The sequence below is a fragment of the Pezoporus flaviventris genome, unplaced genomic scaffold (assembly GCF_033815535.1).
Source record: "Pezoporus flaviventris isolate CSIRO_AGI_PZ_B2104156 unplaced genomic scaffold, CSIRO_AGI_Pfla_v1 ptg000026l, whole genome shotgun sequence".
NCBI lineage: Eukaryota > Metazoa > Chordata > Aves > Psittaciformes > Psittacidae > Pezoporus > Pezoporus flaviventris.
The window spans coordinates 3,118,077-3,133,682 of NW_026892574.1; the positions used below are offsets into that span (position 1 = coordinate 3,118,077).

Sequence of the window (15,606 nt, forward strand, 5' to 3'; positions counted from 1 at the left end):
CTGCCATGCTGAGCACAGCCTCTGCCTCCACAGCCAGCCTGGCATCCAGGGATGGTGGCAGAGCAGTGTGGGACATCAGGCTCTGCCCAGCCCTGCCAGCTGCCCACTCTGAGCCCTTTTCCAGCCAAGTGCTCTATATGAAATAGTTCTCTTATGGGAAATAAATTACGGGTGCATGGCACAGTGGGCAAGTCCTAGTGGTGCCTGTGCAGCCTCAGGGGCTGCTGCCCGTGTGAGCATGGGGCTGTGCCATCTGGAAGTGCCTTTTGCCCCAGGAATGTATTTGTGGTGGTGATTTTCTAAGACTTTGATTACAGGAGCTAATTAAAAGGCGAATTGGAGAGTGCCTTCTGCCTTCTTGTTAGGAGTAAGGGCTGTCACTGCCTGGGTGCCAGTCCTTGCAGCCATGTCCCTTTCTCTCACAGCCTAGGATAGGGGCCAGAATTGCCTCTGCTACTACTCTGCACCACATGAGGAGATGCTGCCAGGCCTGAATGGGGTGTGGGGCTGGTACTGCTGCCCACTTCCCCCTCCCGCCCTTCAGTACCCCTTTCCATGGTGACCCAGTGCCTGTGGTGGGGCCAGGAGCAGGTCAGCGGTGCCCACCATGCTCGGCGCTGGTGTTGAGGTGAGCCCAGAGCTGCCCATTGGCTGCCTGGAGCTGGTGCACGGCATCCTCTTGGGTCTCCAGCCATTGGGCCAGTGCCCGCACCGACTGGCTCTGCAGGACTGTGGGGAGAGGATGGGGACACGCTAGGGGTGGGCAGCCTGGCTCTCCTGCAGCGTCCCTCAGACCCTCCCGCCATACCCAGCACCACGTACCACTCAGGTATATAGCCAGTGTGGCCAGGACCAGGCTCACCAGGGCCAGGAGCCCCAGCAGGGCCAGGAGCAAGGGGTGGCCAGGGCAGAGGCTAGCAGTGGGCACAGGGCGCAGAGTGGGCAGCAGCGGTGGGGAGCCAGGGGGTGTGGGGCGAGGCGGGGGCCAGTGCAGGCTGCTGGGGGGAGCCGGGCCATTGCCTGTGAGCAGGGGAGAGAAATGGTCAGAGCCCAGTCGTGGGCACGGCCAGGGTTGGTGTGGGCCCCCCCCTGCCCCGTGCTCACCCTCAGTGCCCTTCTGCCCGCCCGAGGCCCAGTGCAGATCGCTGATGGACTCCACAGGGTGCAGGCTGATGGCTCCAGGCTCACCGCTGTCAGGGTCCCCAGGCTCTGAAGCACCCTCAGCCCGTCCCATGCTGTCTGCGGAGGCAGAGGGTGAGTGGGTGTCCTGCCTGCAGCCCCTGCCTGCACCAGGCACCCCTGCAGAGACCACGCTCCTTCCGGAGGTGACCCCACTTTGACACTAGCTGGGGCTGTGCTGGGGCAGGCAGCCAGTGCTGCGGCATGGCACGGTGTGGTGGCCGCAGGCGGGTGAATGCTGTCATCGCAGCAGTTCGCGGGTGCTTGGTGGCCAGGATCCCAGAGCCTCGTTAATGGGGCTGGAATCTGGTCCTGGCTTGGGGGCAGGAATGTGCCACCCCCCCAGTCCGGGTAGCCCAGGCACTGTGGGGCTGGCCAGGGCTCTCCTGGGCCAGCTGGGAGCCAACGAGCAGGGCTAGGGATGTGCCACCTCCAGCCTGCGGCATGGCTTGTCTTGCCCCATGGGCACCATTCTCATGCGCTGCTTAGGGGTGCATGGATGGATATAGGGTGTGTGCTATGCTGGGGGTCCTCGTGCCCACCATCCCTCTCAGAGAGCAAGCGGGCTTTATCAAAGCAGGCATGGCTCCAGCACCATCTGGAGACACACTAGGGTGAAGGGAATGATTTTGTCTATGTGTTTGCATGTTTTTGTGTGCTGGGCATGGCCCAGTGCTGTGCCTGCAGCAGAACAGGGTGTACTGTGCCAGCTCCAGTCCCTCCCAGGTCAGTGGTGTGTGGCAGGGCAGCCTGGCACCATGCCACTACTGTCGGGGTCCTGCATGACACCAGTGGGGCTGGCAGGTGTCAGAGCTGGGGGGGGGGGGGGCTCAGCTGGTGCTCAAGGGATCCCCAGACCCTTCCCAGGGACCGGACTGTCCTGTGGGTCTCCCCATCATGCTGCACCTGAGGGGCACAGGGGGTGGTGGAAGTTAGGTGCAGGGGCTGTGGCAGCCAGCTGCCTGCCATCTCCCCAAACCCAAATCCTGCTGCCCTGCACCTGCACCCCTCCAGGAACCCCTTCTTGCCCAGGCAGACATCGCTGCCCTCAATGCCCACAGCACAGGGCAGCTTTTGGCCACTGCTTCCATCCTAACCCCAGGACCTGGTGCCACCGAGTTCCCCCCGGGTGCCAGGGCCCCCCCAGCCCACTCCCAGCCTACCTTCTCCAGCCTCCCTGGGCATGGTTCCCTGTGCCCGGGCAGCAGGAGTGGGCAGTGAGGTGGTGCGGGGCCCTGGGAGCCGGGCACCGGGTTCCCAGTGCGCCAACTGTGTCGCTTAAAATAGGACAGTGAGAAACACAGTTGGGGGGAGGTAAAAATAGCTGTGGGGAGGGGGGCCCAGTGGTGCAGTCAGGGCTCCAGCAGTATAGTGCCAGCATGGCAAAGGGAAAGCAGCCTGTGGTGGTACCCATGCACCCTTCCTAGGGTAAAGGGGCTGACACTTCACTGTGAGATCAGAACAGAGCCTGTGCAGGAAAACTGGTGCACTGGTGGGTCCATCCAGAGCCAAAATGGGGTCTCTGCTGCCTCTCAGCAGCAATAGCAATTGTGCCCATCCTGGGGGCACCATGGAGGCCGCTCAGCTTTGCCCACAAGGACCATGCCTGCTGTGCCAGGAGGATTTATTTAAATTAATAAAATTCATAAAAAGCACGAGGCAGCAGCACTGCTGCCTACCTTGTCACCAGCCTCATGTGCTGGGCAGCAGGCAGGTGTCGGAGGGTGGGAGGTCATTGTGCCTGTAAAGGACATGAACATGAGTGAGCGCCAGGCAGGGGGTGGCAGGGCTGGGCTGGACACGTCGGTTACAGCCCTTGCCAGCCCATCCACGGTAGCAGTGGCAGCGGAAGGAGGCCAGTGGGCTGGCACCAGGGCCAAGGAGCAGGAAGCTGCCCAGGTCATGGGGCTGCCGGCGCACACAGCGCCCATGCCCATGGCACTGCCTGTAGCTGCATTCCCAGGCTGCTGCTGTCACACTGGCCACGTAGGGACCCAGGGTGGACACGATGTAGTGGCGCAGGCTGGCACAGCTCCCCTGGGGGGGGGGGAAGAACTGGTGAGAACTCACCCTGCCACCGAGGCCCCTCTAGCTATTCCTCCCCGGTGGGCACAGGGGATGTGGCTGTCCCATAGAGCCCATGCAGCTCCGACGCAGCCAGGTGCCATACTCACAGCTGAGCGGGAATACGACATGTCTCCCCAGAGCACGAGTCCAGCCACCCCCAGCGCTGCGCTCTCCCCGATGGTGTGCACCAGGTCAGCCTGCAAAGGACAGAGGGATGAGACTGGGCTGGGGGGCACAGGCTGTCCCCTAGTGCTGAGAAGGACCCCTGGCACACCCGCCGCCGGCCCCAGCCCTTTGGTGCTTACTGGCTCCAGGAACCGCGGTGAGTGGCGGAAGGACAGGCGAGAGTAGGCGACCACGGGCAGGAGGCCGCTGGTGCTGAAGGCAGCCACACGCAGAGCCTCGCGCAGCCGGTGGTGCACGTAGCGCTGGCGCAAGGCAGGCGGCAGTGCCGGGGGCAGGTAGATGCTGGGGTACAGAGCGGCTGAGGCGGCCCAGAGCCAGCGCAGCCGGTCATTGCGCTGCACGTCTGCTGCACGGCACTGCCCGGTGTAGTTGGCCACCTTGGCCCAGTTGCTGTTGAGGCAGTCAGGGAAGTGGTAGAAACCCCAGAGTCCCCCCGGGCGCAGGGTCCGGCCCAGCAGGAGCGTCTCCTCCATCAGAGCCTGTGCTGCCTGCTCAAACTGCCGCCGCGCCAGCCGCAGCTGCCATTGCCGTGGCAGGAGGCCATGCTGGTCCCGCACCCACTGCTCTGAGGCTGCCTGGTAGATCCGCTTGTTCCCCCAGTTTTGGGCCCAGAGGGGCCTCCACTCCTCCCAGTCCACCACGGCCAGGCCATGGAAATTGGGGTGCAAGAGGTCATGGATGTCCCCCGCCACCCTGGCGAGGTGGGCGCTGAGGGGGACCCGCTGGGGGATGCCCCCATTGTGGGGTATGCCCTGCTGCGACAGGTAGGGGTACAGCCCAAACTTGTCCTTGTAGAAGATGGTCATGTTTTGGCCAGCAAAGTGGCCATCTTGGTTCTCCACAATGCCGTAGTTGCCAAGGGGCAGCTCCACACCAAAGTGGTGCTGGCAGCGACTGGTGGGGACGTTCCACACCACCACAAAAGGCTGACCACCTGCCACAGGCTCCGCTGCCGGGCTCTCCCCGTCTGCTGTGCCCAGCACCAGGCAGGCCCACAGCACCAGCGCCAACACCATCCTGCTGGGCCAGCACCCTGCGGGGAAAGGAAAGCAGTTGGGCACAGTGCCATGCACGAGTACCCTGCTCATGCTGACACTGTCACTCTGGCATGTGGGCTAGATTTGCCACATGGGCCAAGCAGTCCCAAAGGGGCATGCTGCCAGCCCCAGAATCCCATGGGACACAGAAACTTGGGGGTTTTGGACACCTGCTGCATCAGTGCCACCAGTGGGCACTTCAGCCTGCTGTGCCCTGGTGCCCAGAGCTCTGCCTGCACTACAGCCACTGTTCTGACATGGCACTGCAAGCCACCAACCCCAAGACATCAGTTTTGCTGCTGGCTCCTACCCCTGCCTGTAGCAAGGGCACAGAATCACAGAATCATTGGGGTTGGAAGGGGCCCCTGGAGGTCATCCAGTCCAAACTGCCTGCTAAGGCAGTGCCACCTAGACCAGGTTACACAGGAATGCATCCAGGCAGGTTTTGAATGTCTCCAGAGAGGGAGACTCCACATCACTGGGCAGCCTGTTCCAGTGTTTTGCCACGCACAATGTAAAGAAGTTCTTCCCTAGGTTGAGGTGAAACTTCTTGTGCTTCAATTTACGGCCATTGCTTCATGTCCTGTCAGTGGCCACCACTAAAAAGATTTGGCACCATCCTCCTGGCACCTGCCTTTGAGATATTTATATCAACTAATGAGATCCTTTCTCCTGCATTTCATAGCAGAGCCCACCCAGGCCAGGCACCCTGGTGAGAGACTGAGCCCCCCAAGAACCATGGTGGAGTCAAAGCAGAAACTCTGTGCCCTGAATCAGGGCAGTGCTGGAGGGTGCCAGGTGCGCCAGTGCTGGCCAGTCACTGGGGTGAGGGATTAGGTAGGGAACAGGCCCAGTGACGCAGCAAGGACATTGCTAATCCCCTGGCGCAGCCCAGATGCTCGTTGACCTTCCAACGCCATGTCTCTGGCCCTTGCTGCTACCAGCTGCGCTGGTGGGGGGGGACCTGGCTGCCCACCCCACCGGCAGCGCGCTGCAGGGGGCCCTGCCATACTCGCCCGGTGCCCATCCAGCCACGTGTGCCTCAGTTTCCCCAGGCCACTCAGAGGGAAGAGCGGCAGCCACGCTGCTGGACATGGCCTACTGCCAGCCCCAGCTGCCCCACAGCGAGATCCATGGCTGCAGGACACACTGGTGAAACTGCAGAGCTGTTGGGACTGGTTGTACCCTCAGAGGAAGGATGGGGCTGGCTCCTTGCCATACTGGTGGTCCCAGGGCCCCAGCCAGGCAAGCTGGGGGCCTGGTGGGAGCAGAACCAATGTGCCCAGGCAGGACAAGGTGTGGGCCCACCTCCCCACCAGCACCCACCCCAGCAATGGCGCTGGGAAGGCTGGGGGAGCTGGTGCCAGACCTGAAGAATGGCAGCAGCCAGGCAGTGCCAGGGCGGGCAGCTCCTGCCCGCACTGCTTTAATCACGGGCTCAGAGCCCGGGCCCCTCAAATGTCCTTCTTCATCCAGAAGATGGGCAGCCCTTTGGCATCGCGGTGGGGGGTCTCCAGGAGGCTGCGCCCATTGCTCTCAGCCAGGACCCCCCTTGCCCAGATCACATTTGGTGGTGGAGGGGGTGGTGCAGGAGCAGCACGGGACGAGATGGGAGGTGGTGGGGCAGGAGGCAGCCTTGGCCTGGTGCTGCTGGTGGTGGTGGTGTCGGCACCAGGACGGGTGGAGAAGAGCCGCAGCACCTCAGCGGGTACGGTGGGGCTGAGGAAGGCCACGCTCTGCACCGGCTCGCCCAGGACAAAGCCCAGATGTGCGTAGAAATGCTGCTTGTCGTGGGTGGTGAGGTGCAGGCAGCCGAAGCCCCGGGCTCGGGCCCACTGCTCAGTGGCCTCCATCAGCCGCCGCCCGTAGCCCTGGCCCCGCAGCGCCCGGGCCACCACCACGCTCTCCACAAAGAGGCTGCGGGGCCGGGCAGCCACGCGGGAGAGCCGGACATGGCCCACGAGCTGGCAGGGGGCCTCGGCGGTGCCCTGGCTCCGCAGCAGCAGCAGGCAGGCGGGGAAAGAGTCTGAGGAGCGCTGGAGCATGTGGAGCCGCGACGCCCGGCTCTTTCCCCACTCCTCGCGCAGCAGCTCAGCACAGGCCTCCAGCAGCTCTGGCCTCTGGTGCAGGGGGACGAGGGTGAGCTCCTCCGACACGGAGCCCATTCTTCTCACTGGTGGGAGACCAACAGGCCACAGGTCAGAGGCGGTGGGGGGCAGATGGGGTGTTTCCCCCAGCCCACTCCGGCCCCAGCGCAGCCACGGCTGCCCAGCTCACAGCAGGATGGGTTCAGGGGGGTTAACGGCAGGTCTGAGGGTGCACGTCAGCACCACAGCAGGGAAGTGGCATGTGGGGCTCTGGGGTGGGCCCTGTCAGCCTCTGAGGGGTCAGAAACTCCCTGCTACAACCTGTGTGCTGTGGGGACCCCTCTCCCAGCCCGGTGGTCCTTCCTCTTGCAAAGAGAAGCCACGGAGGGCAGGAGGAACTGCCACACTGCTGTGTCAGCTGGGGATGAGCAAACTGCTCCACTTCCCCCTCTCGGTGGTGGGGAGGGCCTGGCCCTGCTCCCCCACACTCTCAGGATGTCCCCAGAGTCACCCTCCAGGCCTAAGACCTCTGGCTCCCAGCCCAGACTCCATCCTGCCTGGTTTGGAAACTAGGCAGCACCCCAAGGCCCCCTCAGCACCATCAGGCAGGGGATGCTTTTTTGTCTCCCCAGCAAACCCACACCGGGAACCCCCCACCAGCAGAGCCTGCACCCTGGGGGCCTTCAGTGCCAGAGGGAGCCCCCCTCATGTCTGGCCTCCTGCACTTCTGCCTGTGGTGCCCTGCCAAGCTTTGCCCGCCCTGGTGCCCAGTTCCCCCCTATGCCTGTCCCTCTCCAGCTCCAGCCTAGGGGCTGCCCACCCCGCCTGCTGCTGCCCATAGTCACACTCACCCTGCCTGCTGCCCTCCCTGCCTGCTGCTCACTCTGCCTGCTGCTGCCCATGCTCACACTCACCCTGCCTGCTGCTGTCGGCTCCTGCACCCTTGGTGCCTGTGCAGCAGGAAGCAGCCCAGTCTCATGGCCAACCGCAGTGCCTGCTTCTGCTTCCCCAGTGTGAATGACTCAACTGTTCAGAGCCCCACATGGCACCCCCCTGCCATAGCACCTAAACTAGACTGCATGTCCCACCACTGCAATCCACACTGCACCCACACGAGGTGAACAAACCTGAACGGCATCACCCAGCTGATCTCTGCCCCCCCACATCACTGATCCATCGTTGATCTGTCACTGACACATTGACCAGGTTTCCCCTAGTATCCAGTAGAGGATGGAGGTGCTCCTGGGCCCTCCTTTTATTGCTACTGTATTTGTAGAAGTACTTTTTATTCTCTTTTATGGCAGTGGCCAGCTTGGTTGGCCTTCCCCCTCATCTTCACCCACAAACACTCAGCCTTCTCACTCAGAACACTGAGCTGGAAGTGGTTGAGGCAGTCCCTGACATACAACGCAACCCCACCACCTCTTCCTCCTTGCCATCCCTTCTAAAGAGCCTGCAGCCGTCCACTGCAGCACCCCAATCATGCAAATCATCCCACCACGTTCCTGTGATGGTGATGATATCACGAATTCCCTGCTGCACAAGGGCTTCCAGCTCCTCCTGGTTGTTCCCCATGCTGCGGGCACTGGCACAGATGCACTGACGTTGCTCTGTGGATCTGGACTCCAACAGCAGCACGTTACTCCCTGGCTCATTTCTAGTGAGCCTGGGGTTATCCCTCCCCTATCCCGTAGGTCCCACCCATCTGCCGAAATCTTCTAACCCACATGATCTCTTACCTACTGCATCATCTTCCTCAGTTTCCAGACCCCCAGCTCCCAGGGCCTCGAATCACTTCTCGAGGGGTACTTGGGAAGGTGACCTGAGCTGGGGCAAAATCAGTGTGTACTACAAGGAGTAAGCTGTTTCAAGCCTCCCCTTTCTCCCAGGTCCCTTCATCTGTTTGGTGGCAAGAGGCAGGGCCAAGAGGGGGGCAGACAGCAGGGCAGGGGGTGGCACAGGGATTTCCCCCCAGAGGCCAATGTCAGGGTCAGGAGGGGTTCAGGTGGCCCCTGTAATGTGAGGATCAGCCCAGCTCTCCAAATCCTGGATCTGCCTCCTCCAAAGAGCTCTTCCTTGTCCCTGCAGCAGAGCAGAATGGCCTCCTGGAAGCCTGCTTCTGCAGCATGTTCCACTTGGCGCCGCAGGACAGCCAGGGACCCGAGGCTTGTCTCTACTGCAAGTTTCTGACACCCTGCAGCTGCAGAACATCTTCAAGGCCTGGCCTTGGGACAGGGTCCCCTTGGGCAGTGACCTCCGGCTTGAGCGGTGCCCCCCCCCCCGAGCCCTTGCCTCCTGGCTGCTACCAGAGCCCCTTCTCCTGCCCCAGCGCACCCAGGTCCTCACCCACTGCCTGTACTGCACAACCCTCCAGGCGCAGCTGCCTGTCTGGAAAGGGGAGCCCAGCCCTGGCGCTCTCCCCCTGCGGCTTCACGGGCCAAACCCCAGAGCCCCAGCACAGGTCCCCAGGGAGGGGTCACCCCAAAGCCTCGGGGTCCTCAGGGGCAGCGGGAGGGACCTCTTCTGAGCAGCAGGGCGGCAGCAGCAGCAGTGGGATGTGGGGACCCGCCTGGCCACAGCCCATTGCTGCGAGGGGCAAGGAGGACACGTGCCCCGTGTCAGGCACCGCCGGGCTGCTGTGCTGTGCCACCCCACCTTCTGGCACACCAACGCGTGCACCCGGCTGCCCGCCTCACCGGCAGCGCACTGCAGGGAGCTCTCCCGTACTCGCCCGGTGCCCGTCCAGCCACGTGTGCCTCAGTCTCCCCAGGCTGCTCAGTGGGAAGCGCGGCAGCCACGCTGCCGGACATGGCCTACTGCCAGCAGCCCCCTGCCACGGCACCCAGACTGCACCCCCCATCACTGCGATCCACACTGCACCCACACGAGGTGCACAAACCTGAACGGCATCACCCAGCTGATCACTGCCCCCACCCCATCACCGATCCAGCTCTTATCCGCCATTGACCCACCACTGACCAGTCACTGACCCGTCACCCGTCCCCTCAATGCCGGGCCCGTCACTGACCCGCCACCGCCTTCAGGACCGCCTCCCTCCCTGCCCCGCCTCTGCCCATCACCGACCCCCCTCTACTCCCGCGCCGCTCGCCCCCCTCGCCGCTCCTCCGGACCCACCGCTTCCGCCACCGCCCGATCACTTCCGGCGCCGACACCTCTCGGCGCCCGCAGCGCGCCCCTTGGCGGCCGGAGGCCGCGCTCCTCTCGCCACCGGTTGCGGCACGCGCGGTGGCCGGTGTCATGTCGCCGGGCGGAGCTCACCGCCACTGGCACCACATGAAATTGGGGTCTCGCTGGATACAGAGACTTAGGCACAGACAGGGCGACGAGGATGCTTAAACTGGTGTTTCACTGCCTCTGGAGGCTACAGTTCTGCGGGTAAGGAAGGCTGCAACAGGAGGACCAGATGTCTTCTCCCACCGCAGCGTAGGTTCCTCCTTTTGCTAAGCCTGAGAAACAGGTACATGGCTGCAAAAGAAAACACCTCGAGGAGCCTCTCAGGGTCGTAAATTGGAGCAAGGGGGCAAGGAGGGCTCCGTGGGGCTCTGGGGTCACAGGAGGGGTGCTGTGGAGAGGGGGAGAAGGGGCTTGAGCGGGGATGACATCGGGGCACTCTGTCAACCAGCCCTGCCTGCACAGTGTCTCAGGGACATGGTGGGAGCAAGGAGCCCCACAAGCACTCTGGTGGTGGGGGGTCCCCTTCACCCCTTTCCTCCCTCCCTCCCTCAGGATGGAGGCGAGACCCCCCAGCAAACCCAGACTGGCCTGGGTGGAGGAGGACGAAGCTGGCCCGGCTCCCAGCTCCGGGCTGAAGTGCAATGAGATGCGTACAGGTGAGTGCGCGGGTGCTGCGGGCAGGGGCTGCCCACCCTGCCCCGTCCCACGCTTGCAGTCCCCAGCCAGGCATCGGCCCCGCAGTGCAGAGCCCAGGGAACAGCCTCACCACAGCATCTCTGGGCCAGGAGCTCCCTCTTCCCCTGGTGCCGGGTGTCCTTCCTTGGGGCACACTGGGCCTCCCTCCCATGCTGCCCTCCCGCATCGCATCCTCGCCCCTGGGGTGCACGGGCGGCACCGTTGTCCCAGCCTAGAGCCAGGACTGGGGACATCCCTGAAGCTGGGCAGAGGGCTCGTGTACTGCCTGCCCTCCAGTCCTGCCTGCTCTCTCTTGGCCAGGTTCATGCATCTCAACTGCGGACGTGTCCAGCGAGGAAAAGAACAGCCTGGACACCATCGAGGCGTCCATCAGGAGCAGACCAAAGGTATCCACGACCACTTCCATGCGGCTGTGCCTGTGTCTCCTGCACGGTCTTTCTGCCTCCGTCCCATACTCAGAAGGTGCTGAGGGGTCTTACGGACCCCCCATCTGTCTCTCCCGCCTGACGATGTCTGTCCATCTGTCACCTCCCCGGCTGGCAGCAAGAAGACCAGAAGCTGAGGTTTCTGGAGTCCGTCTGCACCATCTGCACCACCAGCAGCATGCACTCCTTCCTGTGGGGCACGCTGCTGCTCTTCCAGCCTGAGCTGGCTGAGACCCTCGAGGTGAGGGGATGGCTGGTCAGGCTGAGGCAGGGTCAATGGCACAGCCCTGGGGCAGGAGAGGGCTCAGCCAGGCAGGGAGTGCGAGCGGAGCGAGCGCCGCTCTGGGGCTGCATCCTTGGCGATGCTCCAGAGCCACCTGCATGGCCCGGCTGCAGGTCCCTTGGCCAGGCTGTGCTCTGTGACGGGCGCAGCCCTTCCTGCTACGCGGCTGGGACCACTGCTAATGGTTGGGGGTGCCAGGATGGGCTCTGACAGCCCCGCGGGCTATTGCTGGATGAAGGAGCTGCCCTGTCCTGACCCATCCACACTGCTGTGCCCCTCAGGTGCTGCTGCAGGCCCGTTGATCGCCTGGACACCACGGTGCGGCAGCAAGTCATGCTGACCATCGCTGCCATGAGGTACCTGCCCAGCCCCAGCTCGGCGTCCCCGGCTACGTGAACGTGGTCGCTACGGGAGTGACCCCGCGGGCCGCGCTCGGAGGGCTCCTGGCAGGGGAGCCGGGGCTGCAGTGGCCGTAGAGGGCGGCCCGGACCGGGGCTGCTCCGCGCTTCCTGCCCGCCTGCAGCCAATAGGCGCTGCCGGGGGCGTGGCCTGGCCGCGGGGCGACAGCGGCGCGGGGGTGCCACGTGCGGCGGCAGCATGGCGGCTACGGCGGGCGGCAGGAGGGGCAAGGCCCCGCGCGGGGCGGCAGGACGGCGGAGGCCGCGGGCGGCGGTGAGGGGCGGGCGGGGAAAGGGGAGCGAGGAGGGAGCGCCCGCGCGGGAGGCGGCGCTCCCCTACCGTCTCCTTCCTGTTGATCACCCCTTTTCGTCCCGCAGGTCTCGGGCACCGAGGGGAGGCCGCGGGTGGCGGCCGGCCGGCCGGTCGACGAGGAGGTGTCCAGCGATTCTGAGACGGAAGGGTAGGGGCTGCGCCGACGGAGTGAGTTGTTGCCGGTGGGGGTACCGGTTCTCACGCGGATCTCCGCAGCCCGTTGCAGGGACGGCGGCGGCGGGAGGCGGTGGCGGCGGAGGAGGAGGTGGAGGAGACGCCGCAGGAGAAGAAGCTGCGCCTGGCCAAGCTTTACCTGGAGCAGCTGCGCCAGCACGGTGAGTCGTGCGCGGTGTCCGTGCTGTGGCTAGGCGGCCCCGGACCTTGAGCACGGCCCTTATGGACTGTGTCCGCTGCAGAAGAGGAGCTGGCAGAGGAGGAGGAGGAGACCCAGCAGGCGGATCTCATCGGCGACCGGCTGAAGGAAGACGTGGTGAGCAGGGGGCGGGCGCGGCCCCTCCGTCCCGGTGGCGGCTGGTGGCTGCGGGGCCGGGGCCGCCTCCGCTGAGCTCCCACTTACTCCCCAGCTCGAGCAGAAGGGCCGCCTGCAGCGCCTGGTCGCCGGGGATGTAAGTGCTCAGCACGGGGTTACCGGAGTGTAAATGCTGGCTTGGAGGGACACCTGGTCATGGTCATGGCTGGCACCCCAAGTTGCTGTGCTGGCTACGGGACCAGAGCCCTTATGCCACCAGGGGTGCCAGCTGCTGGCACCCTGAGGAAGGGAGGGTGCCGTGCTCAGGTACTGTGCCTGGGGAAAGGGCCAGGGCAGCCCAGTTTACATCCTGCTCTCCTTGTAGGTGCAGCCTCCGGATCCAGCCAGCATCCGTGTGTTTCGGGGACACCAGCTGCCCGTCACCTGCCTGGTTGTCTCTCCAGATGACAGGTTCATCTTTTCTGCTTCCAAGGACGGCTCCCTCATCAAATGCAAGTGTTCCCTTGGGGCTGTGACTGGCTCTTCCCACAGCAGCAGGGCCATAGGTGCCCACAGAGGTGGCTTGGCCCTTGCCCCCTCCGTGGACGTGCACGTGTATCTCTTTGGACTCTGTGAGAGGCTCCCATGGGGTGACGATGATGCCTTACCTGCAGGGGAGGTGGAGAGTGGGAAGAAGCTGTGTGTGGTGCCTGGGGGGAAGAGGGGCACCGAGGAGCAGCACATGGGCCACGCGTCCCACATCCTCTGCATGGCCATCTCGTCAGATGGCAAGTACCTGGTATGGGGAGAGAGGGCTGGCATTGCTGTACGGGACAGAGAAGTGGCTATGGAGAGTGCATCCCTCCTGCAGTCCTGGGGGGTGGTGTCTTATGCCTGGATGTACTTTGCTGGGTAAAAGCAGCCCCTTCCCCCACTGGAGTCAAGAGTGGATCCCTGGGAGCCACATGGGCGAAAGAATGGAGGCTGGGATGGGCATTGGGCATGGGGCAGGCGTTGGGCATTCTCTGCTGTCTTTCAGGCCACGGGAGACAGGAACAAGCTGATCATGATCTGGGACACAGCTACCTGCAAGCGCTTGCACATCTTCACTGGGCACCGGGACGCTGTCTCAGTGAGTGAGGGACATCAACCACCCTGCCTGCAGGGCCGGGCAGCCGTGTTCTTCCCGGTGCCCCTCACTGCTGTGTTATGTCCGTCCATCTGTCTGTAGGGCCTGTCCTTCCGGAAGGGCACGCACCAGCTGTACAGTGCCTCCCATGACCGCTGTGTAAAGGTCTGGAATGTGGCGGAAAATGCTTATGTAGAGACGCTGTAAGACCTGGGTTGGAACCCCACTGACCCTGCTGCCATGGGATGCACCAGCGGCCCCAGGAGAGGCAAGGCTGCAAAGGGCCATGCTCCCAGCAGCTCTTTGCAATCTCCTTCTCCAGGTTTGGGCACCAGGATGTCATCACGGGGCTGGACAGTCTGAGTCGGGAGTGCTGTGTGACGGCAGGGGGACGGGACGGCACTGTGAGGCTCTGGAAGATCCCTGAGGAGTCACAGCTCGTGTTTTGTGGGCACCAGTAGGTCTGGGGCAGGAGCAGGGCCTGTGGCAGGCAGCAGCACACTGGGGATGCTGATGCCCCAGTGAGCCGTTGTCTTCTAAATGCGATCCCAAAGCATGTTCATAACTGATAGTAGTTGCCTCTTTTGTTCAAAGGGGCTCCATCGACTGCATCCAGCTCATCAATGAGGAGCACATGGTGTCTGGAGCTGATGATGGGTGAGCACAGGCCCAGGATGGTGCCTGGGGGACGGGGCAGGCAGTGCCCCACTCAGCACCCTCACTCTGCCCTCCTGGCAGGTCTGTTGCTCTGTGGGGGGTGACAAAGAAGAAGCCACTGGCACTGGCCCGGCAGGCACACGGCATGCAGGATGCCCAGGGCCTGCAGCAGCCGTACTGGATCTCAGCGGTGGCCGCCCTGCGCAACAGTGACCTCCTGGCCACAGGTGTGTGGCAGCTGCTTTGGAACAGGGGTCTGGGGAGTGTATGTGTGGAGACATCCTGCTCCTGTGCCCAGCTGGGTTGCATGACAGTCTCCTTTCTCTGCCCCAGGATCCCACAGCACCAGCGTGAAGCTCTGGAAGTGCAGTGAGGGATTTCGGAAGCTGGAGCCTCTCTGGGACATCCCCTTAGTATGGATGGGGAGGTTGGGGATGCTGGGTGGGAGTGGTGTCTTGTCTTGGGGGTTCCCCTGCCTGAGTGGAGGCAGAGGAGCCCTTCACCTGCCTTGTTCCCTCCAGGTGGGTTTTGTCAACAGCCTCAAGTTCTCCGCAGCTGGTGACTTCCTGGTGGCTGGCATTGGGCAGGAGCACCGGTACTGTCTCCCCTGCCCAGCACTACCCAGGGGCGCAGCCCCACCCCCTACAGTGCTTGGCTCAGGGTGACCCCCATCTCTTTCATCTGTAGGCTCGGCCGGTGGTGGAGAATCAAAGAAGCCAAAAACAGCATCTGCATCATCCCACTGAAACAGAGGGCCACAGTTCCCAGCCCGGAAGGCCCTGACAGCTCTTAGTATGGCTGGAGCCATGTCCTTAAACTGCTGTCCCTGGAGCTGTGCCCCGTGTTCTTCATGCAACCACCTTCCTTGGGACAGCAGCATGTCAGAGAGGGCTGTCGCGTAGCCTCTTACCCTGCTGCTCCCCATGGTGTGCCATGGCTCTGCCCTCTGCGAGGGTCTGTCCCCTTCCCTCAGGTTCAGTCATACCTGAGCTCTGGAAGAGTCCATTAAAAAAAACCTAAACAACAAAACCACTTTATTTACATAAATTACAAAAAGAAAAGTCACACTCTTGTTCACAGAATAAATCTACTCTTAAAAACTTGTTTGGGCGCAAATATCTGGGTCCCATTACTTGCCTTCAGCCACTGCCAGCCCCCCCCCGTGGCTCTTGGGGGGACAGGGGGCAGTGGGCATTCCTCCCTGCTCCTGCCCTTTCTCCCAGGAAGGTGGGGAGCAGCACCCCACACAGTGAGGGGAGGGATTTGAGGGAGCTTGGGCCCAGCCCAGCAGCGCTCAGCAGTTTTCCTGGGGCCAAAAACGAGGAGGAAAAGGTGAAGCTGTGCAAAGTGCCGGGGCAAGGGTGGCATGGGGCATGGCTGGATAACAGAAAGGACCCGCAGCAGGAAAGCAGGGTGATGGGGTGAGGACAGTGTATGCCAGCACAGGGCTTGCAGTGGACGGAGCAGGAAGTGCAGCCCGAGGGA

General features: G+C 63.3%; 4 protein-coding genes across 8 annotated transcripts; 1 reads left to right on the top strand and 3 right to left on the bottom strand.

The window, feature by feature from the left end:
• Positions 1 to 196: 196 nt before the first annotated feature.
• On the bottom strand, positions 197 to 1,750 carry LSMEM2 (leucine rich single-pass membrane protein 2). Its single transcript, XM_061458439.1, has 3 exons — positions 1,105 to 1,750; positions 823 to 1,020; positions 197 to 729 (listed from the first exon to the last, which is right to left on the bottom strand). The coding sequence occupies exons 1-3, from the start codon at positions 1,232 to 1,234 to the stop codon at positions 593 to 595; spliced, it is 465 nt and encodes a 154-aa protein (XP_061314423.1). The 5' UTR covers positions 1,235 to 1,750; the 3' UTR covers positions 197 to 592.
• A 1,090-nt stretch (positions 1,751 to 2,840) lies between these two features.
• On the bottom strand, positions 2,841 to 4,641 carry LOC133271916 (hyaluronidase-3-like). 2 transcript variants are annotated; one of them, XM_061458431.1, is made up of 3 exons: positions 3,552 to 4,641; positions 3,354 to 3,443; positions 2,842 to 3,216 (listed from the first exon to the last, which is right to left on the bottom strand). In XM_061458431.1, exons 1-3 carry the CDS (start codon positions 4,518 to 4,520, stop codon positions 2,872 to 2,874), a joined length of 1,404 nt encoding a protein of 467 aa, XP_061314415.1. In that variant the 5' UTR covers positions 4,521 to 4,641; the 3' UTR covers positions 2,842 to 2,871. The 2 variants fall into 2 exon arrangements, with proteins under 2 accessions (XP_061314414.1, XP_061314415.1); XM_061458430.1 differs by having other exon boundaries at positions 2,841 to 3,216; positions 3,354 to 4,641.
• A 1,217-nt stretch (positions 4,642 to 5,858) lies between these two features.
• On the bottom strand, positions 5,859 to 9,791 carry NAA80 (N-alpha-acetyltransferase 80, NatH catalytic subunit). 4 transcript variants are annotated; one of them, XM_061458435.1, is made up of 3 exons: positions 9,399 to 9,499; positions 7,471 to 7,626; positions 5,859 to 6,642 (listed from the first exon to the last, which is right to left on the bottom strand). In XM_061458435.1, the coding sequence occupies exon 3, from the start codon at positions 6,632 to 6,634 to the stop codon at positions 5,924 to 5,926; it is 711 nt and encodes a 236-aa protein (XP_061314419.1). In that variant the 5' UTR covers positions 6,635 to 6,642; positions 7,471 to 7,626; positions 9,399 to 9,499; the 3' UTR covers positions 5,859 to 5,923. The 4 variants fall into 4 exon arrangements, with proteins under 4 accessions (XP_061314419.1, XP_061314420.1, XP_061314422.1 ...); XM_061458436.1 differs by lacking the exons at positions 7,471 to 7,626; positions 9,399 to 9,499 and adding an exon at positions 9,692 to 9,791; XM_061458438.1 differs by lacking the exon at positions 7,471 to 7,626 and having other exon boundaries at positions 9,456 to 9,477.
• A 470-nt stretch (positions 9,792 to 10,261) lies between these two features.
• Positions 10,262 to 15,224, top strand: RRP9 (ribosomal RNA processing 9, U3 small nucleolar RNA binding protein). The gene is made up of 17 exons (XM_061458209.1): positions 10,262 to 10,407; positions 10,748 to 10,833; positions 10,991 to 11,113; positions 11,911 to 12,014; positions 12,083 to 12,201; positions 12,283 to 12,356; positions 12,451 to 12,492; positions 12,721 to 12,847; positions 13,010 to 13,134; positions 13,375 to 13,467; positions 13,567 to 13,667; positions 13,787 to 13,921; positions 14,059 to 14,121; positions 14,203 to 14,348; positions 14,455 to 14,534; positions 14,643 to 14,716; positions 14,809 to 15,224. The coding sequence occupies exons 1-17, from the start codon at positions 10,305 to 10,307 to the stop codon at positions 14,912 to 14,914; spliced, it is 1,701 nt and encodes a 566-aa protein (XP_061314193.1). The 5' UTR covers positions 10,262 to 10,304; the 3' UTR covers positions 14,915 to 15,224.
• Positions 15,225 to 15,606: the final 382 nt, after the last annotated feature.

Excerpts from the sequence above, each read along its gene's own strand:
- NAA80 (XM_061458436.1), bottom strand. The coding sequence starts at position 6,634 with ATGGGCTCCGTGTCGGAGGAGCTCACCCTCGTCCCCCTGCACCAGAGG.
- LOC133271916 (XM_061458430.1), bottom strand. The coding sequence starts at position 4,520 with ATGAGCAGGGTACTCGTGCATGGCACTGTGCCCAACTGCTTTCCTTTC. Across the intron at positions 3,217-3,353 it reads TGTCGTATTCCCGCTCAGCT|GGGAGCTGTGCCAGCCTGCG; the intron begins GTGAGTATGGCA and ends CCCCCCCCCCAG.
- RRP9 (XM_061458209.1), top strand. The coding sequence starts at position 10,305 with ATGGAGGCGAGACCCCCCAGCAAACCCAGACTGGCCTGGGTGGAGGAG. Across the intron at positions 10,408-10,747 it reads GTGCAATGAGATGCGTACAG|GTTCATGCATCTCAACTGCG; the intron begins GTGAGTGCGCGG and ends TCTCTTGGCCAG. Across the intron at positions 13,468-13,566 it reads GGCACCGGGACGCTGTCTCA|GGCCTGTCCTTCCGGAAGGG; the intron begins GTGAGTGAGGGA and ends ATCTGTCTGTAG.
- LSMEM2 (XM_061458439.1), bottom strand. The coding sequence starts at position 1,234 with ATGGGACGGGCTGAGGGTGCTTCAGAGCCTGGGGACCCTGACAGCGGT. Across the intron at positions 1,021-1,104 it reads CGGGCAGAAGGGCACTGAGG|GCAATGGCCCGGCTCCCCCC; the intron begins GTGAGCACGGGG and ends CCCTGCTCACAG. Across the intron at positions 730-822 it reads ACTGGCTATATACCTGAGTG|TCCTGCAGAGCCAGTCGGTG; the intron begins GTACGTGGTGCT and ends CTCTCCCCACAG.